Source organism: Mytilus trossulus, chromosome 6 (assembly GCF_036588685.1).
Source record: "Mytilus trossulus isolate FHL-02 chromosome 6, PNRI_Mtr1.1.1.hap1, whole genome shotgun sequence".
Lineage (NCBI taxonomy): Eukaryota > Metazoa > Mollusca > Bivalvia > Mytilida > Mytilidae > Mytilus > Mytilus trossulus.
In genome coordinates, this window is record NC_086378.1 from 70,577,597 (window position 1) to 70,601,224 (window position 23,628).

General features: G+C 29.1%; 1 protein-coding gene across 1 annotated transcript in view; it reads right to left on the bottom strand.

Annotated features, from left to right (window-relative positions):
- LOC134722967 (uncharacterized) overlaps positions 1-23,628 on the bottom strand; it is a 167,620-nt gene that overhangs the window by 65,252 nt on the left and 78,740 nt on the right. The window contains exons 56-69 of the mRNA XM_063586601.1: positions 18,660-18,863; positions 18,071-18,100; positions 16,249-16,446; positions 15,266-15,463; positions 13,774-13,803; positions 13,204-13,233; positions 12,916-12,945; positions 11,669-11,698; positions 8,710-8,907; positions 7,729-7,926; positions 6,217-6,246; positions 5,654-5,683; positions 5,437-5,466; positions 278-307 (exon numbers count right to left, since the gene is read on the bottom strand). Of these exons, the coding sequence (XP_063442671.1) occupies positions 278-307; positions 5,437-5,466; positions 5,654-5,683; positions 6,217-6,246; positions 7,729-7,926; positions 8,710-8,907; positions 11,669-11,698; positions 12,916-12,945; positions 13,204-13,233; positions 13,774-13,803; positions 15,266-15,463; positions 16,249-16,446; positions 18,071-18,100; positions 18,660-18,863 (1,266 nt within the window). The remainder of the gene's footprint in view (positions 1-277; positions 308-5,436; positions 5,467-5,653; positions 5,684-6,216; positions 6,247-7,728; positions 7,927-8,709; positions 8,908-11,668; positions 11,699-12,915; positions 12,946-13,203; positions 13,234-13,773; positions 13,804-15,265; positions 15,464-16,248; positions 16,447-18,070; positions 18,101-18,659; positions 18,864-23,628) is intronic.

Sequence of the window (23,628 nt, forward strand, 5' to 3'; positions counted from 1 at the left end):
TGTCTTACTACGTGTTATATAGATATTTTTATTATCTTACTTCAATTTTTAACTCGTGTACAATATTTTAGTTTTCAATACAAAATAGCGGTTATATTTATTACAGTAAGCAGGCCTAAAAAAAACTGTATTGATATGCCTGTCTCCTTTGTGGTTCATATTAATTTCTTCTTGCACTCTTCACTTTTGTAATGTGTGACCAATATTGTCTTTTGCAATACAGAATAACAGTAATAATATCAGTAAGTTGATCCTATGATAGAAACTAGTATCTTACCATTTGGTTTTGCAGGAATTACTTTTTTCGCTAAAATATAAGAGAAATGGTTTTAAGTCTATGCAGACTTGTTAATATCTTCACTCCATATTTAAATTATGCGTGCAAAAGTTAGCAGACAATTAAAACTACACATATTGGCGTTAAAATAATTTTTTTTGGAGAATAACTACATGCAATAATGTTGATATGTTGTAATTTTTATGCTTAATGTGATATTAAAGTAATTAAAACATGGAAGAAGCACATTGTTTCAAGAATGATTTCTTAACTTGTGCTTTTTTCAGATTTTATACAAGTTACTAAAATGAAAAAGAATATGTAATTCATTGTCCAAATACTGGATGCAATATTTCAAATAAACATATTCCAATGTAAATTGTTTAAGCTTTTAACGTTACGGGTAAAAGTGTTCCCTTTTTTCGTAAGGTATTACATTGGTGAGAAGCGTTGATTTTAATCTTACGTAAGCCTACTAATAAAACAATATTTGTATCGAACTTTATATAATGATGTCATGATCATTTTTTGTTTCAACACATGCGAATGTATTATCTATTATAGTTCTTCAGATACATCTGATTTGCCTATATAATCAATTAAAAACCTACTAACAAGAAAACTGTTGATCTTTGTTGTTTATAAAGTAAAATGGAGAAAAAATGTTAATAAGAAGCATACAAACACAATGTACATTTCAGTTTATCTACTGTCCAAACAACATCAAATTATTTGCTCGCATTTGAATAACAACATGACAAATCAAAGGTAAAAACATACCCAACAATAAAAAATTCAGTTAACCAAATATGATTGGATAAGTGACAGACAGACAATTTGATTTCTTAATGTTCTTTCTCGTTGATGGATGTACAACTATTAAAAATGCATTTTTTCAAGATTCCCATAATTCCTGGTACTAAATAAATCAAATTCACTTGTTATGAATTGAGGCATTTGATAAAGATATGTATTTCCAAAGCAATATGCAAATTGGTTTTCTTTGTTGCTAGTTTTGTCTTTTTATATGTTTTATATATATATATCTTTTCTCTTATTTCAATTATTTTTTAATGCTTGTGCATGATAGTAGTTTTCACTGAACTCTGAAAAAATATGTGTTGCAAGTTTTGCCTTTTTATGTATTTTGTTTTTTCTCTATCTTCAAATCTGTTAACGCCTGCTCAGTATTGTTGTTTTCAATAAAGGATAACAGTCGATTATATAATAAAAAATAGTATCTTAACTTTAGGTCTTGAAATAATTACTTTTTTGCCTAAAATATAAGAGGAATGATTTTCGTTTTCAATATGTAATTTGAAATAAATTCATGATTTTTTAATTTCATAAAATATGACCGGACTTGGATTTTAAATTCAAATCATTTGTTAGACAAAACACAAGGAATTAACTATCTATGTAACATTTATTTTTATATCAAACTCATGTTGACCTTGTAATTTAATTCAAAACTAAACAAAATAATTATAGTAATAAACAATAGTTGATTCAATGATAGAAATTAATATTTTACCTTTTGGTTTTGTAGATTTTACTTTCTTCCCTAAAATAAAAAGCTATTTTTCTTAATATTTCATAAAGCATACAAATATTTACAAATAAATTGATGACTTTATAAGTTTCTGCAACCTGAGTCAACTTAGATAATAAGTTAATTCATATAAATAATCGTTTGTTTGTTAATAAATGTCATTTTTTCTTATTTCTCGTTTTTCGTTTAAAAAACAAAGATTAAACCATTGGTTTTTCTGTTTGAGTAGTTTGACACTTGTTTGTAATTTTTAGATCCCTTTATAGCTTGCTGTTCATCGTGAGCAAAGTCTCTGTGTTAAAAACTGTACTTTGACCTTGCATATACAGTAAAAATGATATTTTAGGATCCGCACTCTACATACACTGTACACAGGTAAATTAATAGTATTATTAACACTGGTGGTAAGTGGATGGGCGACCATCCGGAGATGGGAGACAACTCTAGGGATAAGTTTTTCTTTTCCGATTTTCGTGCATTTAAATGTTCATTCGAACCAAACCGCTTGTCTCGTACATACTATTCGGCAGTACGGTAATTTCAAAACCAAATTTGATGCATTAAAACATTTCAATTTTCGTAAACCAGTCATTCAAAAATTCATGCATGATGGTCGTAACTAAAAAAACAAAAATATTGAGGATGGTCGTAACGTAAATTTGTGAAGGTCGTAACTCTGTTTTAAATAATACCGAATAAGGCAAGTCAGAGTTTTAAACGTCTCTTTTATTATATGCATACTAGTATTTTATATGATGTATTTCTGAAGATTTTTTTTTCATTTTTTACATACAATGTAAAATAAATCAATTTCAATGAGAGTAACTCTTATCAATTCAAAATTTTAAAAAGTTTTCAAATATTAGTTTGGGGGAATTTTGATTAAAGTTCGATTTAAAAATTCCAAATTTTTCTAATGTCTTGGACCGAACCAGTCAAGAATTCTAAACGTGTCTTTTGTTATATGAATATATCATATATCATATTATATATTTGTAAAGTTGTTTTCACCAAATAATAAAAACTAAATGGAGAGAGGGATACCTGTAAAGAAGAAAATTGGAACGAATCGATTGAAACAATACAAAATGAAATGAACAGTCATATATTCTGAAAGTATAATGTATAAAATTAACAAACAGGAAAATAGTTGAATTAATGTAAGCGGTTAAATTCATTAACAATGTAAATTTCTCAAAAGTTGACAATTCATTTTAAAACAAGAAACACAGTTCTGGTTATGATTATTCTTAGTTAGAAATAAAAAGCACGAAATGTATCAACTAATTGTTTTAATTACAAAATAAATGAGTTTAAGAAAAGGCATTTTTAACAAATTGGACATCACATGAAATAAGAGTATCCCGATTATTTTTTCTTTGGAATTCGCATCTATTGAAAACATAAACATTTTGAGGATGTACCGTACTAGTTGATTTTTTTTAATCTTCAATTTTAGAATGATACTGTCGAAAGAGTATTATTAAGGAGTCAAAATAAGCTTAAAATATTGATAGGTTATGAAGGTCGTTATCGAGACTAGAGCATACCCGCGAATTCGCAGGTTCGTACCTGAGTTAAAGAACATACGCTTTATTTTTAGCCTGAATGATTAGACGTCATATTGTTATTTGGTGAAATCAAGCTGATAATCAGGTGCACAGTAATGTCCAATCACGAAGTCCATGAGTAGCTTGTAGCCATTCATACAATGTAAGCATATAACTTTCACGTGATTTTCAACCTGCATACCGGGATTTGCATGTTATAGTTGCCGCAGTACAGTTAGTTTGACCTCAGTCCTTGTAACATTATCCTGGCTACAAGCTTAAGCCTGGCTACAAACTAGCAATTTATTTTACTCTTAAATTCAGTGCATGTAGTAATGTAAAATATATATCAACAATATTCCTACTTTCAAGCTTAGCACATTGTTCATTGCGACACCATGGATTCAGTTTTCATTCCGTACCAATACTTAAAACTAATATCAATGATAAACAGCAATATATAATCGTTATGTAATCGATAAAAGATTTTTGGTATTTTTTTTGGCAAACTTAGTCTTATACTGTTATTTCTTTTTAAAACAAAACAAATGACTAATTGGTAAAAAAAACTCGATAATGTTGGCTGGCCTCTAAAAAAAACATGTGTTTCTAGTTATGTCTTACTACGTGTTATATAGATATTTTTATTATCTTACTTCAATTTTTAACTCGTGTACAATATTTTAGTTTTCAATACAAAATAGCGGTTATATATATTACAGTAAGCAGGCCTAAAAAAAACTTTATTGATATGCCTGTCTCCTTTGTGGTTCATATTGATTTCTTCTTGCACTCTTCACTTTTGTAACGTGTGACCAATATTGTCTTTTGCAATACAGAATAACAGTAATGATAGCAGTAAGTTGATCCTATGATAGAAACTAGTATCTTACCATTTGGTTTTACAGGAATTACTTTTTTCGCTAAAATATAAGAGCAATGGTTTTAAGTCTATTCAGACTTGTTAATATCTTCTCTCCATATTTAAATTATGCGTGCAAAAGTTTGCAGACAATTAAAACTACACATATTGGCGTTAAAATAAAATTTTTTGGAGAATAACTACATGCAATAATGTTGATATGTTGTCATTTTTATGCTTAATGTGATATTAAAGTAATTAAAACATGGAAGAAGCACATTGTTTCAAGAATGATTTCTTATCTTGGGCTTTTTCAGATTTTATACAAGTTACTAAAATGAAAAAGCATATGTAATTCTTTGTCCAAATACTGGATGCAATATTTCAAATAAACATATTCCAATGTAAATTGTTTAAGCTTTTAACGTTACGGGTAAAAGTGTTCCCTTTTTTCGTAAGGTATTACATTGATGAGAAGCGTTTCAACACATGCGAATGTATTATCTATTATAGTTCTTCAGATACATCTGATTTGCCTATGTAATCAATTAAAAACCTACTAATAAGAAAACTGTTGATCATTGTTGCTTATAAAGTAAAATGGAGAAAAAATGTTAATAAGAACCATACAAACACAATGTACATTTCAGTTTATCTACTGTCCAAACAACATCAAATTGTTTGCTCGCATTTGAATAACAACATGACAAATCAAAGGTAAAAACATACCCAACAATAAAAAATTCAGTTTACCAAATATGATTGGATAAGTGACAGACAGACAATTTGGTTTCTTAATGTTCTTTCTCGTTGATGGATGTACAACTATTAAAAATGCATTTTTTCAGATTCCCATAATTCCTGGTACTAAATAAATCAAATTCACTTGTTATGAATTGAGGCATTTGATAAAGATATGTATTTCCAAAGCAATATGCAAATTGGTTTTCTTTGTTGCTAGTTTTGTCTTTTTATATGTTTTATATATATATAGCTTTTCGCTTATTTCAATTATTTTTTTAATGCTTGTGCATGATAGTAGTTTTCACTGAACTCTGAAAAAATATGTGTTGCAAGTTTTGTCTTTTTATGTATTTTGTTTTTTCTCTATCTTCAAATCTGTTAACGCCTGCTCAGTATTGTTGTTTTCAATAAAGGATAACAGTCGATTTTATAATAAAACCTAGTATCTTACCTTTAGGTCTTGAAAGAATTACTTTTTTGCCTATAATATAAGAGGAATGATTTTCGTTTTCAATATGTAATTAGAAATAAATTCATGATTTTTTTTATGTCATGAAATATGACCGGACTTATTGTTACATGTTGACCTTGTAATTTAATTTAAAACTAAACAAATAAATAATAGTAATAAACAGTAGTTGATTCAATGATAGACATTAATATTTTACCTTTTGGTTTTGTAGATTTTACTTTTTTCCCTAAAATAAAAAGCAATTATTCTAAATATTTCAAAAAGCATACAAATATTTACAAATAAATTGATGACTTTATAAGTTTCTGCAACCTGAGTCAACTTTGATAATAAGTTAATTCATATAAATAATCGTTTGTTTGTTAATAAATGTCATTTTTTTTATTTCTCGTTTCTCGTTTAAAAAAAAAGATTAAACCATTGGTTTTTCTGTTTGAGTGGTTTGACACTTGTTTGTAATTTTTAGATCCCTTTATAGCTTGCTGTTCATCGTGAGCAAAGTCTATGTGTTAAAAACTATACTTTGACCTTAAATGGTTTACTTTTATCAATTGTTACTTGGATAGAGAGTTGTCTCATTTGCACTCATATCATGAATTATTATATCTTTAAACAAGGAATTTACTATCCAAGCAACATTTTATAAAGGCTGATAAACAGTTTTATATCAAACCTATTTATATCTTGTAATTTAATTTAAAATTAACAAATTATAGTAATGGACAATCGTTGATTCAATGATAGAAACTGATATCTTACCTTTTGGTTTTGCAGGTGTTACTTTTTTCTCTAAAATGGAAATGCAATAACTCTAAATCTTTAAAAATGCATATCAATATTAACAAATGAATTGATGATTTTTAAATCTCATTCAATCTGACTCAACTAGGATTTTAACCTTCAATTCATTTTTTAGGACAAAACCAGAGATAATTCTATCTGTTCAACATTTTTTATAGCATGATATACATTTTTATATCAAAACTTTTTTGATTCTGTGAAATCTTTTAAAAACTTAAACAAATGACAAGTTGTCAAGAAAAACCAATAACTTTAGCTGTCCTCTTAAAACATGTGTTGCTAGTTTTGTTATCTTTGTGGTTTATATATATTTCGTATTGCTTTCTTTATTTTTTTTTCAATGCTTGACCAATAAAAAAGTTTTAAATACATAATTACCCAAAGGAATGAAATACGTGTATATTATTTAATGCCATCAGATATTTTTTCAAAAGTTATATGACATTTATATATATGTCCTCACAGATCAACGATTGCTGTTTACATTTCCAAGGTGATTGCTTTGTTATTGTTTTTCTTTTCATTGAAATATAAGAGCCAGTCAAAACTTTAAACAACTTGCGTCATACATAAAACTTTTCACGTCTTCAAACAGTATTTTGATCATTTGAACTCAATTACATATTTTTGATCTTCTTGGAAATTTAAAATAATAATCATATCCTTTAAACTCTTTGCTACCACTTTTAAGAAGCAAAATGAACAGATTTTTGTTTTCCCTTTATCAATAAAACGGATTTCAGTACAAACATAAAAACCGATTGATATTTGAATAAATTCTTAAATGTTCTCCTATATGACCTATTCTGGTGAACCTACTTTTGTTAAGTTTAATCATGAACTGAGACTTTAGAAGAAACATTTTTACGTGACATTTGCAAAAACACCACATTGTCATTTGCAACAACACCACACTTTCTTTTTTATATCTTTTATAAAAATTGCATTAAAAAACTTCGGAAAGATACAAAAACATGACAAAAGTACATCAAAAGAAAAGTAACAAAGTTTGCTATCCCTTCGAAACGTTAATTTGATAAAGCGAAAATAACATGTTCTATTTATATCAAACATGTGTAGTTTCAGTTTCAAACATGATTCTATAAATATAGACTTTACTTTCACCAAAATTGCTAAAGAAATAGAAGACATCCGTTTATTCTATTGTAAAGATACTAAAAAGATGTAGTATTTCTTTCATTCAGATGAATGTAAGAGTGCATACATATGTGTAGTGTTTGTGGACTGAATATGATATTTTTTTTTCTTTTTTTCTTTGTTCCGTGACATGTAAATGATGCACAAGCGGGTGATATTATCCCTCTCGGTATCTTCTAATTATTTCATGAATATATATCATGTAATAAAATATTCAATTGCACTTTGAAAAAAAAATATGCCAGCAATTTTAAAATTATAAATCATTCATAACCTATTTTGCATTACTATAATAAACCCTTAATTGTTTACCTGTATGGCCTAAAACTTGAACTTCTGCCAAACTGAGAATTCCCTTTCCTCTTCTCGAAATTTTCACATAGCGGCCTGAGATTGGAGTCTTGCATGTTAACACTTTTTTACCAGGTCCTTTGAAATAACTACAATGTTTCATCTTATGAAGATTTCGTCCAACGGTAACCTCTATAGCTATATTCTGCAGCCGTCGGCCTGTAAAGATATCAATATGAAGAGTATATACATTGTTCTTTCAGAAAAGCCTTGATTTGACTGAGCATTGATAGATTTCTTGTGAGCCATTTAACATCCGTTCAAAAATATTTCAGGCATATTTAGGACTCATACATTTCAGCATTTAAAGAACAGTCAGACAGTTAACTCTAATACCCCTCCCCCAAATTCGTTTTGATTTAAGACAGTAATATCTTCTTATCAAAATAAATTCTTAGTATAAATGAGTTTGACAATCGATCAAGTGACCAGTAGACATTAGCAGGTATCGTCATCTTAATTCACTGAACCTATATGGCCATCTATTTCAGAAAGGTTTGAATTTCATATACTAGATCCTGAAACCGCTTTCCAAATTTTATTTCCTTTTTTGTATCTTTTGTTTTCTTGACATTAGAAAGAGTGACCTCAAAAACAAAATAGATCGTTCTTTTATTAAATGTGACTAATATGTGAATTTTTTCCCTCCAAGACAGTATTGTATTTGATTATATATATATCATGAAATTTAAAACAGTTTTGAAGGTGATTGTTTGATGAGTGGATTATTAATCATATGATATAAAAAAAAAATCTAGATATTAGAACATTACTTAACTTAAATCAATTTTGTTGATTGTTGATAGTTTAATGATTAACATATTATCATATAAACGTGTCTATGAAAGTGCATTATTTAATAATTAAAAGTTTACACTCTTTTAACACAAGTCAATTTATTTTCGGTTTTTAATTACAAATGTACTTCTTTTGACTCCTTACCACAGCAATTTTTTCTGTTAATAATATTGATCTGCATTACACTGACAGTTTTTCCCAAATCAACACTCCAATATGGATAATATTGCCATTTTGTGTATGTGAACGTGTTTTCCACTCCATCGATTGCCTTTGAAGCAGCATGTCTTGAACTTTGTGTTGAACTCTGTGATGCTTTTCCTTGAAGGGCATAGTTAGTTCCTGTAGGAAATTAATACATAAAAAAGTTAACATATACATATATGCTCCAGTTGATTATATATTCCAGAATTTGTATTTCTTATCAATATTTCCACGATAGAAGGTTGCTGCTCACAAGAAAGCTATACAACAAAAAGATCAATTAGTAATGTGGAAATCACCCATTTGTAAAGTCTTCGACCGCCATCAAGAATTTGGAGATTGTCATGAAATATCTAATTCACAAATGATGATAGATATGTTTGGCTTGTCATAACCATACCCCGTCCTCCTTTCATAGTATGTGACCTACCGGATTAGCCTTATCACCGGTTTTGCACTAACATGAGCAGCCCAACGGTTGCCACATGTGGTGCAGGATATGTCTACCATTCAGACTCCTGCTATCCCAACATTTATTTGCTGGGTTCGTCTTACTCAGGTTAGTCTTTAATTGTTTTTTATGCTGTTTGTCTTTCAATTGATTTATTATTTTGCTATGATCTTGTCAATTTTTGTGACCCTTTGATATCTTTCTCCTCTGTTTTTGTTTTACCATAACCCAAACTAATCAATTAAAAATGTTATTTCAGATTTGGGGTACTTTGACTTTATATTCATCAACTGTGTAACTAATTATTGAATTTATATTATTAAGAAACATGCAATTATGTTGACATTATTGTCGTTGTTACCCTAAATGTGAAAACCAAATAAAAAAAAACATGGAAATGACACAATATAAATTTAATCCATTTTTGGTATTTTTTTTGGCAAACTTATTCTTATACTGTTATTTCTTTTTAAAACAAAACAAATGACTACTTAGTAAAAAAAACTCGATAATGTTGGCTGGCCTCTAAAAAAAACATGTGTTTCTAGTTATGTCTTACTATGTGTTATATAGATATTTTTATTATCTTACTTCAATTTTTAACTCGTGTACAATATTTTAGTTTTCAATACAAAATAGCGGTTTTATATATTACAGTAAGCAGGCCTAAATAAACTGTATTGATATGCCTGCCTCCTTTGTGGTTCATATTAATTTCTTCTTGCACTCTTCACTTTTGTAACGTGTAACCAATATTGTCTTTTGGATACAGAATAACAGTAATAATAGCAGTAAGTTGATCCTATGATAGAAACTAGTATCTTACCATTTGGTTTTGCAGGAATTACTTTTTTAGCTAAAATATAAGAGCAATGGTTTTAAGTCTATGCAGACTTGTTAATATCTTCTCTCCATATTTAAATTATGCGTGCAAAAGTTAGCAGACAATTAAAACTACACATATTGGCGTTAAAACAATTTTTTTTGGAGAATAACTACATGCAATACTGTTGATATGTTGTCATTTTTATGCTTAATGTGATATTAAAGTAATTAAAACATGGAAGAAGCACATTGTTTCAAGAATGATTTCTTATCTTGTGCTTTTTCAGATTTTATACAAGTTACTAAAATGAAAAAGAATATGTAATTCATTGTCCAAATACTGGATGCAATATTTCAAATAAACATATTCCAATGTAAATTGTTTAAGCTTTTAACGTTACGGGTAAAAGTGTTCCCCTTTTTCGTAAGGTATTACATTGATGAGAAGCGTTGATTTTAATCTTACGTAAGCCTACTAATAAAACAATATTTGTAACGAACTTTATCTAATGATGTCATTATCATTTTTTTTTCAACACATGCGAATGTATTATCTATTATAGTTCTTCAGAAACATCTGATTTGCCTATATAATCAAGCAAAAACCTACTAATAAAAAAAGTGTTGATAATTGTTGCTTATAAAGTAAAATGGAGAAAAAATGTTAATAAGAAGCATACAAACACAATGTACATTTCAGTTTATCTACTGTCCAAACAACATCAAATTGTTTGCTCGCATTTGAATAACAACATGACAAATCAAAGGTAAAAACATACCCAACAATAAAAAATTCAGTTAACCAAATATGATTGGTTAAGTGACAGACAGACAATTTGATTTCTTAATGTCCTTTCTCGTTGATGGATGTACAACTATTAAAAATGCATTTTTTCAAGATTCCCATAATTCCTGGTACTAAATAAATCAAATTCACTTGTTATGAATTGATGCATTTGATAAAGATAAGTATTTCCAAAGCAATATGCAAATTGTTTTTTTTTGTTGCTAGTTTTGTCTTTTTAAATGTTTTATATATATATATATATATCTTTTCGCTTATTTCAATTATTTTTTAATGCTTGTGCATGATAGTAGTTTTCAATACAAAATACAAAATAGCGGTAATGGACAACAGTTGATTCAATGATAGAACCTAAGTTACTTTTTGGTTTTGCTGGTTCAACTGTTTTCCCTAAATAAAAAAGAGCAATCATTTTGAATTTTTCAAAATTAGCGCAAATGCATTCATGATTTTTTTAATCTCATGCAATCTGACTCAACTTGGATTCTAATCTTCAATTCATATGTATAAAAAAAGCTGGAATTTACTATCAAGGCAACATTTTTTATTGCATGCTTAACATTTTCATATATCAAACGTTTTTGTTTTCTGTAATTTCTTTCGAAAACTAAACAATGATTATTAGTTAAAAAAAAAGTTGTCAGTAACATGAGCTGGCCTCTAAAATCAGGTGTTGCTAGTTCTGTCTTTTCATAATTTTTAAATGTTTTTTCTTGCTCTGATAATTTTTTTATCGTGAGATCAATATTGTATTTTTAATACAGAATAACAGTAATAATAGCAGTAAGTTAATCCTATGATAGAAACTAGTATCTTACCATTTGGTTTTGCAGGAATTACTTTTTTCGCTAAAATATAAGAGCAATGGTTTTAAGTCTATGCAGACTTGTTAATATCTTCTCTCCATATTTGAATTATGCGTGCAAAAGTTAGCAGACAATTAAAACTACACATATTGGCGTTAAAATAATTTTTTTTGGAGAATAACTACATGCAATGATGTTGATATGTTGTCATTTTTATACTTAATGTGATATTAAAGTAATTAAAACATGGAAGAAGCACATTGTTTCAAGAATGATTTCTTATCTTGTGCTTTTTCAGATTTTATACAAGTTACTAAAATGAAAAAGAATATGTAATTCATTGTCCAAATACTGGAAGCAATATTTCAAATAAACATATTCCAATGTAAATTGTTTAAGCTTTTAACGTTACGGGTAAAAGTGTTCCCTTTTTTCGTAAGGTATTACATTGATGAGAAGCGTTGATTTTAATCTTACATAAGCCTACTAATAAAACAATATTTGTATCGAACTTTATCTAATGATGTCATTATCATTTTTTTTTTCAACACATGCGAATGTATTATCTATTATAGTTCTTCAGATACATCTGATTTGCCTATATACTCAATTAAAAACCTACTAATAAGAAAAGTGTTGATCATTGTTGCTTATAAAGTAAAATGGAGAAAAAATGTTAATAAGAAGCATACAAACACAATGTACATTTCAGTTTATCTACTGTCCAAACAACATCAAATTGTTTGCTCGCATTTGAATAACAACATGACAAATCAAAGGTAAAAACATACCCAACAATAAAAAATTCAGTTTACCAAATATGCTTGGATAAGTGACAGACAGACAATTTGATTTCCTAATGTTCTTTCTCGTTGATGGATGTACAACTATTAAAAATGCATTTTTTCAAGATTCCCATAATTCCTGGTACTAAATAAATCAAATTCACTTGTTATGAATTGAGGCATTTGATAAAGATATGTTTTTCCAAAGCAATATGCAAATTGGTTTTCTTTGTTGCTAGTTTTGTCTTTTTATATGTTTTATATATATATATATCTTTTCGCTTATTTCGCTTATTTCTTAATGCTTGTGCATGATAGTAGTTTTCACTGAACTCTGAAAAAATATGTGTTGCAAGTTTTGTCTTTTTATGTATTTTGTTTTTTCTCTATCTTCAAATCTGTTAACACCTGCTCAGTATTGTTGTTTTCAATAAAGGATAACAGTCGTTTATATAATAAAAAATAGTATCTTACCTTTAGGTCTTGAAATAATTACTTTTTTGCCTAAAATATAAGAGGAATGATTTTTGTTTTCAATATGTAATTTGAAATAAATTCATGATTTTTTAATTTCATGAAATATGACCGGACTTGGATTTTAAATTCAAATCATTTGTTAGACAAAACACAAGGAATTAACTATCTATGTAACATTTATTTTTATATCAAACTCATGTTGACCTTGTGATTTAGTTGAAAACTAAACAAAATAATTATAGTAATAAACAACAGTTGATTCAATGATAGAAATTAATATTTTACCTTTTGGTTTTGTAGATTTTACTTTCTTCCCTAAAATAAAAAGCAATTATTCTAAATATTTCAAAAAGCATACAAATATTTACAAATAAATTGATGACTTTATAAGTTTCTGCAACCGGAGTCAACTTTGATAATAAGTTAATGCATATAAATAATCGTTTGTTTGTTAATAAATGTCATTTTTTTTAATTTCTCGTTTCTCGTTAAAAAAAAAAGATTAAACCATTGGTTTTTCTGTTTGAGTGGTTTGACACTTGTTTGTAATTTTTAGATCCCTTTATAGCTTGCTGTTCATCGTGAGCAAAGTCTATGTGTTGAAAAAACTGTACTTTGACCTTTAATGGTTTACTTTTATTAATTGTTACTTGGATAGAGAGTTGTCTCATTTGCACTCATATCATGAATTATTATATCTTTAAACAAGGAATTTACTATCCAAGCAACATTTTATAAAGGCTGATAAACAGTTTTATATCAAACCTATTTATATCTTGTAATTTAATTTAAAATTAACAAATAAATTATAGTAATGGACAATAGTTGATTCAATGATAGAAACTGATATCTTACCTTTTGGTTTTGCAGGTGTTACTTTTTTCTCTAAAATGGAAATGTAATAACTCTAAATCTTTCAAAATGCATATCAATATTTACAAATGAATTGATGATTTTTAAATCTCATTCAATCTGACTCAACTAGGATTTTAACCTTCAATTCATTTTTTTAGGACAAAACCAGAGATAATTCTATCTGTTCAACATTTTTTATAGCATGATATACATTTTTATATCAAAACTTTTTTGATTCTGTGAAATCTTTTAAAAACTTAAACAAATGACAAGTTGTCAAGAAAAACCAATAACTTTAGCTGTCCTCTTAAAAAATGTGTTGCTAGATTTGTTATCTTTGTGGTTTATATATATTTCGTATTGCTCTCTTTATTTTTTTTCAATGTTTGACCAATAAAAAAGTTTTAAATACATAATTACCCAAAGGAATGAAATACGTGTATATTATTTAATGCCATCAGATATTTTTTCAAAAGTTATATTTCATTTATATATATGTCCTCACAGATCAACGATTGCTGTTTACATTTCCAAGGTGATTGCTTTGTTATTGTTTTTCTTTTCATTGAAATATAAGAGCCAGTCAAAACTTTAAACAACTTGCGTCACACATAAAACTTTTCAAGTCTCCAAACAGTATTTTGATCATTTGAACTCAATTACATATTTTTGATCTTCTTGGAAATTTAAAACAATAATCATATCCTTTAAACTCTTTGCTACCACTTTTAAGAAGCAAAATGAACAGATTTTTTGTTTTCCCTTTATCAATAAAACGGATTTCAGTACAAACATAAAAACCGATTGATATTTGAATAAATTCTTAAATGTTCTCCTATATGACCTATTCTGGTGAACCTACTTTTGTTAAGTTTAATCATGAACTGAGACTTTAGAAGAAACATTTTTACGTGTCATTTGCAAAAACACCACATTGTCATTTGCTTTTTTATATCTTTTCAAAATTGCATTAAAAAACTTCGGAAAGATACAAAAACATGACAAAAGTACATCAAAAGAAAAGTAACAAAGTTTTCTATCCCTTCGAAACGTAAATTTGATAAAGCGAAAATAACATGTTCTATTTATATCAAACATGTAGATTCAGTTTCAAACATGATTCTATAAATATAGACTTTACTTTCACTAAAATTGCTAAAGAAATAGAAGACATCCGTTTATTCTATTGTAAAGATACTAAAAAGATGTAGTATTTCTTTCATTCAGATGAATGTAAGAGTGCATACATATGTGTAGTGTTTGTGGACTGAATATGATATTTTGTTTTCTTTTTTTCTTTGTTCCGTGACATGTAAATGATGCACAAGCGGGTGATATTATCCCTATCGGTATCTTCTAATTATTTCATGAATATATATCATGTAATAAAATATTCAATTGCACTTTGAAAAAAAAATATGCCAGCAATTTTAAAATTATAAATCATTCATAACCTATTTTGCATTACTATAATAAACCTTTAATTGTTTACCTGTATGACCTAGAACTTGAACTTCTGCCAAACTGAGAATTCCCTTTCCTCTTCTCGAAATTTTCACATAGCGGCCTGAGATTGGAGTCTTGCATGTTAACACTTTTTTACCAGGTCCTTTGAAATTACTACAATGTTTCATCTTATGAAGATTTCGTCCAACGGTAACCTCTATAGCTATATTCTGCAGCCGTCGGCCTGTTAAGATATCAATATGAAGAGTATATACATTGTTCTTTCAGAAAAGCCTTGATTTGCCTGAGCATTGATAGATTTCTTGTGAGCCATTTAACATCCGTTCAAAAATATTTCAGGCATATTTAGGACTCATACATTTCAGCATTTAAAGAACAGTCAGACAGTTAGCTCTAATACCCCTCCCCCAAATTCGTTTTGATTTAAGACAGTAATATCTTCTTATCAAAATAAATTCTTAGTATAAATGAGTTTGACAATCGAACAAGTGACCAGTAGACATTAGCAGGTATCGTCATCTTAATTCACTTAACCTATATGACCATCTATTTCAGAAAGGTTTGAATTTCATATACTAGATCCTGAAACCGCTTTCCAAATTTTATTTCCTTTTTTGTATCTTTTGTTTTCTTGACATTAGAAAGAGTGACCTCAAAAACAAAATAGATCGTTCTTTTATTAAATGTGACTAATATGTGAAATTTTTCCCTCCAAGACAGTATTGTATTTCAGTATATATATCATGGAATTTAAAACAGTTTTGAAGGTGATTGTTTGATGAGTGGATTATTATGGATCATATGATATAAAAAAAAATCTAAAGATATTAGAACAGTACTTAACTTAAATCAATTTTGTTGATTGTTGATAGTTTAATGATTAACATATTATCATATAAACGTGTCTATGAAAGTGCATTATTTAATAATTAAAAGTTTACACTCTTTTAACACAAGTCAATTCATTTTCGGTTTTTAATTACAAATGTACTTCTTTTGACTCCTTACCACAGCAATTTTTTCTGTTAATAATATTGATCTGCGATACACTGACAGTTTTTCCCAAATCAACACTCCAATATGGATAATATTGCCATTTTGTGTATGTAAACGTGTTTTCCACTCCATCGATTGCCTTTGAAGCAGCATGTCTTGAACTTTGTGTTGAACTCTGTGATGCTTTTCCTTGAAGGGCATAGTTAGTTCCTGTAGGAAATTAATACATAAAAAAGTTAACATATACATATATGCTCCAGTTGATTATATATTCCAGAATTTGTATTTCTTATCAATATTTCCACGATAGAAGGTTGCTGCTCACAAGAAAGCTATACAACAAAAAGATCAATTAGTAATGTGGAAATCACCCATTTGTAAAGTCTTCGACCTCCATCAAGAATTTGGAGATTGTCATGAAATATCTAATTCACAAATGATGATAGATATGTTTGGCTTGTCATAACCATACCCCGTCCTCCTTTCATAGTATGTGACCTACCGGATTAGCCTTATCACCGGTTTTGCACTAACATGAGCAGCCCAACGGTTGCCACATGTGGTGCAGGATATGTCTACCATTCGGACTCCTGCTATCCAAACATTTATTTGCTGGGTTCGTCTTACTCAGTTGAGTCTTTAATTGTTTTTTATGCTGTTTGTCTTTCAATTGATTTATTATTTTGCTATGATCTTGTCAATTTTTGTGACCCTTTGATATCTTTCTCCTCTGTTTTTGTTTTACCATAACCCAAACTAATCAATTAAAAATGTTATTTCAGATTTGGGGTACTTTGACGTTATATTCATCAACTGTGTAACGAATTATTGAATTTATATTAATAAGAAACATGCAATTATGTTGACATTATTGTCGTTGTTATCCTAAATGTGAAAACCAAATAAAAAAAAACATGGAAATGAGCACAATATAAATTTAATCCATTTTTGGTATTTTTTTTTGGCAAACTTATTCTTTTACTGTTATTTCTTTTTAAAACAAAACAAATGACTACTTAGTAAAAAAAACTCGATAATGTTGGCTGGCCTCTAAAAAAAACATGTGTTTCTAGTTATGTCTTACTATGTGTTATATAGATATTTTTATTCCCATAATTCTTGGTACTAAATAAATCAAATTCACTTGTTATGAATTGAAGCATTTGATAAAGATAAGTATTTCCAAAGCAATATGCAAATTGGTTTTCTTTGTTGCTAGTTTTGTCTTTTTAAATGTTTTATATATATATATATATATATATTTTTTCGCTTATTTCAATTATTTTTTAATGTTTGTGCATGATAATAGTTTTCAGTACAAAATACAAAATAGCGGTAATGGACAGCAGTTGATTCAATGATAGAACCTAAGTTACTTTTTGGTTTTGCTGGTTCAACTGTTTTCCATAAAGAAAAAAGAGCAATAATTTTGAATTTTTCAAAATTAACGCAAATGCATTCATGTTTTTTTTAATCTCATGCAATCTGACTCAACTTGGATTATAATCTTCAATTCATATGTATAAAAAAAGCTGGAATTTACTATCAAGGCAACATTTTTTATTGCATGCTTAACATTTTTATATATCAAACCTTTTTGTTTTCTGTAAATTCTTTCGAAAACTAAACAATGATTATTAGTTAAAAAAAAAGTTGTCAATAACATGAGCTGGCCTCTAAAATCAGGTGTTGCTAGTTCTGTCTTTTCATAATTTTTAAATGTTTTTTCTTGCTCTGTTCATCTTTTTGTCGTGAGATCAATATTGTATTTTTAATTCAGAATAACAGTAATAATAGCAGTAAGTTGATCCTATGATAGAAACTAGTATCTTACCTTTTGGTTTTGCAGGAATAAATTTTTTCCCTAAAATATAAAAGTAATTAATCAAAATGCATGCAGATTTGTCAGTATCATGTTTCCATATTAAAATTGTGTGTGTTAAAAGCTAGCAATTAATTAAAACTACACAGATTGGCATTAAAACATGAGTTATTTTATAAATACATGATGCAATTGGTTTCTTGTGTGAACTGTTATACATTTGGCATTTCATGACCTATCATAGCTGACTATGCGGTATTTTTTTTTTTCTCATTGTTGAAGGAGGTATGGGGACTAATAGTTTTTAACTTCTATGTATGTCCTTTGCTCTGCGGTTGAAAATTGTTTCTTTGTCAATCATCAATACCACATACTGTAATCGATATTTCCTATACAAAAAACTATCAAAAAATTCATGAAGATAACCACTTTTCATTTTAAAATGACTTAAATATTTTTCCATTATTTTTTGAAAAATTACTGGAAAACTACAGGAATTTCGATTGTATTGAAATGTCAGTTTTTCAATTGAACCAAAATTAACAGCAAACAGAGAACCAGATAGATGATAGTTTTTCAAAAAGAATATCTGAATATTTACTTGTATGGCCTATCACTTGAACTTCTGCCAAACTGAGAATTCCTTTTCCACTTCTCAAAATTTTCACATAGCGGCCTGCGATTGGAGTCTTGCATGTTAACTCTATAACTTGTCCATTTTTACCAGGTCCTTTAAATTTACTACAATGTTTCATCTTATGAAGATTAAGTCCAACTGTGACCGCTATATTGTGCAGCCGATGACCTGAAAAGATATCAATACCAAGAATATAACATTATATATCAATCTTCAATCTGTCTGCGCTTATCATCATTTCACCGATTGTATTTAAAAAGAAAGATCACTTATTGTAATGAAATTTTTTTCTTTCGTAAAGCATATACATCTAATAAGCGTTCATCTACAGGAAGATCAAAATAAGGTTCTAAAAAGCCCTACTTAATCACCAGGTTATAATCTGGCTGTAAGTCCTTTGTCTTATTTCAAAAAAATTCATAAGATACACCTAGAGATCGTTCTGAGTTATACAGATTCGTACTTCACAATGAAGGCTGACAATTTTACAATAAAAAAAAATAAATTGAGGCCTTTATGAGGAAAAACGATCCCATCAGAATCGACCTATTTTACTCTCTTTACCCTATCCTACATAATGACGCCTTTTGGCGCCACCCCCTGTGCTCAATAATGACGCCTTTTGATGCCTCTGTGTATGACTTGAGTTGAAACGCTTTAATTACGAACATTCTATGTCAGACTCAATATAAAAAGGATATTTCTGGGATTATCTAACCAGAATTCATAAGATATATTGCACTTATACTTAAAATGTGCCGATTGTATTTTTATTTTTTTTTCAAATAGCAACTCTTACAAAGTTTTTGTTGGCAACCAATTTTCAAAACACTGACATTGTCACGCGAATGTCATTCTCAATTTGTTATAATACCAACAAGTTATATGCAATACGTACGATAGTTTACGTTAAAATTGATTTTATATTGATAAAAAATGTATGCTCAAAATCCAAATGTTCAATCTATCTTTGAAGATAACTGCAACAATTTTTTTCAACTAACGTTCAAATTTGATGAACAACACGGAAATATGCAGTCGATTCCATACATTCCATTCCATTTTTTCTTGACCCATTATAGAATGAAATGTAGCAACTAGAATATGATTCCATTAACGAGATACCAGTCCAGTCCCCACGAATAAGGCCCTTTAAAAAATGTGTAAGGGTTCCGCGGAACCCAGTGTCTCGCCTATTTTTGCTGTAGATCGCAGGCTCAACAACAATGAGGAAAAAATCAATAAAAATATTCCTTTTGTTACAAACTTTACTTCTGGATACAATCTAATGATCATAAATAAGCTTCTGTCCAAGTTTGGTACAAACCAAGGATAGCTTAAGAAAGTTATTAAAATTCTAAAAACTTTAACCACAGAGTGAATGTAATGTTTCCCCGCAGAAAAGTTCATTTATAAGTAAAATACGGAAAAAATGGAATTTTATTTTTACAAAATTTACTTCTGGATATTAGCTTATGATCATAAACAAGCTTCTGTCCACATTTGGTACAAACCCAGGATAGTTTGAAAAAGTCATTAAAATTCTAAAAACTTTAACCACAGAGTGAATGTTTTGTTTCCCCGCAGAACAAACTAAGTCCATTTATAGTAAAATACGACAAAAATGGAGTTTTATTTTTACAAATAAAATTGAGAATGGAAATGGGGAATGTGTCAAAGAGACAACTACCCGACCAAAATAAAAAAACACAACAGCAGAAGGTCACCAACAGGTCTTCAATGTAGCGAGAAATTACCGCACCCGGAGGCGTCCTTCAGCTGGCCCCTAAACAAATATATACTAGTTCAGTGATAATGAACGCCATACTAATTTCCAAATTGTACACAAGAAACTAAAATTTAAATAATACAAGACTAACAAAGGCCAGAGGCTCCTGACTTGGGACAGGCGCAAAAATGCGGCGGGGTTAAACATGTTTGTGAGATCTCAACCCTCCCCCTATACCTCTAACCAGTGTAGAAAAGTAAAAGCATAACAATACGCACATTAAAATTCAGTTCAAGAGAAGTCCGAGTCTGATGTCAGAAGATGTAACCAAAGAAAATAAACAAAATGACAATAATACATAAATAACAACAGACTACTAGCAGTTAACTGACATGCCAGCTCCAGACTTCAATTAAACTGACTGAAAGATTATGATTTCATCATATGAACATCAGGCACAATCCTTCCCGTAAGGGGTTTAGTATCATACCATCATAACATATATGAGAAGAACATAACCCGTGTCATGCCAACAACTGTTTTTAGAATAAATGTGTTTAGTTCCGACGCAAAGACCTTATCAGTGACTCAATATTAACGCCAAAATATGCAATCTTTAATGACTTGACAACAGTATCGTAATTATATCCCTTCTTAATAAGTCTATTCAAAGGTTTTGTAAGTTTATGAGGTGAATACTGACACCTTTGTGCTTTGTAAAGAATATTTCCATAAAAAATTGGATGTGAAATACCTGAACGTATAAAAAGTCTGCATGTTGAGCTATATTTACGAATGATGTCTTTATACCGATGATAAAATTTAGTAAATGTTTTGACTAGTTTGTGATATCGAAAACCCTGGTGTAATAATTTTTCAGTAATACATAAATTTCTCTCGTTAAAATCTAAAACATTGTTACATACACGAGCGAATCGTACAAGTTGAGATATATTAACACCGTAAGATGGTGACAAGGGAACGTCACCATCTAAAAACGGATAATTAACGATAGGAAATGAAAAATCATCCCTTTTATCATAAATTTTAGTATTCAGCTTTCCGTTAGTGATATAGATATCAAGATCGAGGAAAGGGCAGTGGTCATTGTTAGTATTAGCTTTATTTAAAGTGAGTTCACCAGGATAAATTTCATTAATATACATACTGAAGTCGTCATTATTGAGAGCCAAAATATCATCCAAATATCTAAAAGTATTATTAAATTTGTTTATCAGATGTTGTTTTGATGGGTCTTTGCTTATTTTTGTCATAAATTGTAACTCGTAACAATACAAAAAGAGGTCCGCAATAAGTGGTGCACAGTTAGTCCCCATTGGAATTCCGATAATCTGACGATATACGGAATCCCCAAAGCGAACAAAAATGTTATCTAGTAAAAATTCAAGGGCATATATAGTATCAAAGCATGTCCAATTAACATAGTTTTTTTGTTTATTGCTACTAAAAAATGACCTAAAAGAGTTTGAACATATATATTCACATTCTGATTTTTTGAATGCCCATTTAATTAGATGTGTGAATTTTTTCTTAATGAGAATGTGAGGCAATGTGGTATACAGGGTAGAAAAATCAAAACTTTGAACAGATTCAAAATCACCAATATAAGCATGCAATTTATCAAGTACTTCCAACGAGTTCTTGACACTCCAAAAGTAATTTATTCCACTATTTTCGAAGGCCTTATTTGAACAATTTATTATAAGGTTTTTAATTGTACCAAGTGTGCTGGTAAGAATAATAGACAATTTAGTAGTTGAACAATGGCTTGAAGACGAAATAAATCTATATTTGTAAGGGGTTTTGTGTAGCTTCGGAAGCCAATACATAGTTGGAACTTTCATTGTATTTGGCTCTGCTTGTAAAGCGGTGGCTAAAAGCTTATGTTTGTTACAGATTTCGTTTTCTGAAAATGGAGTCAGTTGGAATGTTGGTGAATTGGTGATTTCCTTCTGGATACTATCTTATGATCATAAACAAGCTTCTGTCCAAGTTTGGTACAAACCCAGGATAGTTGGAGAAAGTTATCAAAATTCTAAAAACTTTAACCACAGAGTGAATGTTTTGTTTCCCCGCAGAACAAACTAAGTCCATTCATAGTAAAATACGGAAAAAATGGAGTTTTATTTTTTACAAAATTTACTTCTGGATACTATCTTATGATCATAAACAAGCTTCTGTCCAAGTTTGGTACAAACCCAGGATAGTTGGAGAAAGTTATTAAAATTCTAAAACTTTAACCACCGAGTGAATGTTTTGTTTCCCCGCAGAAAAAAAACTAAGTCCATTTATAGTAAAATACGGAAAAAATGGAATTTTATTTTTACAAAATTTACTTCTGGATACTATCTTGTGATCATAAACAAGCTTCGGTCAAAGTTTGGTAGAAATCCAGTATAGTTTAAGAAAGTTATTAAAATTTCAAAAACTTTAACCACAGAGTGAATATTTGTTGACGCCGCCGACGACGCCGACGACGACGGAATGTAGTATCGCTTAGTCTCGCTTTTTCGACTAAAGTCAAAGGCTCGACAAAAATCTACCTTCTTATAAATGGGATATTGTACCGAGATGAAATCTATGATTTACTGGGATGGAGAGTTTGCTCATAGGCTGTCAAATCACACCTACATATATCTATTTACAAATGAATCAATGTCCTTTTGTTCTCTCAAATCTTCTGTTGATTTAGAAGAAGGAATAAGATGGAAGGAACATACCTAATAGAATTAAGAATGGAAATGGGGAATTTTTCAAAGAGACAACAATCCGACCTAAAATTAAATAACAGCTGAAGCCCACCACTAAGTCTTCAACGCAGCGAGAAAATCCCGCACCCAGAGGTAGGCCTCACCTGGTCCCTTACAAAAAAATTTGTACAAGTTCAGTGAAAATGGACGTCATATAAAACTTCAAAACGTATAAATTAACTTATCCGTCTTGTATATAAATTAAAAACATACAAGACTAACAAAGGCCAGAGGCTACTGGCGTGGGACAGGTGCACATCTTTATGGATGTACATGTAGAAGAAGGAACAAAGTGTCAAGAAAATACCTAAACATTGGGTAAGGGTTAGTTGAATTTTTGCAGTTAATGTTTTGTTTTTTGAGGAGGGGAAGGATTTTGACTTAAATGTAAAAAATATCTATATAGAAATAATGTTTTATATCAAAAATTCCA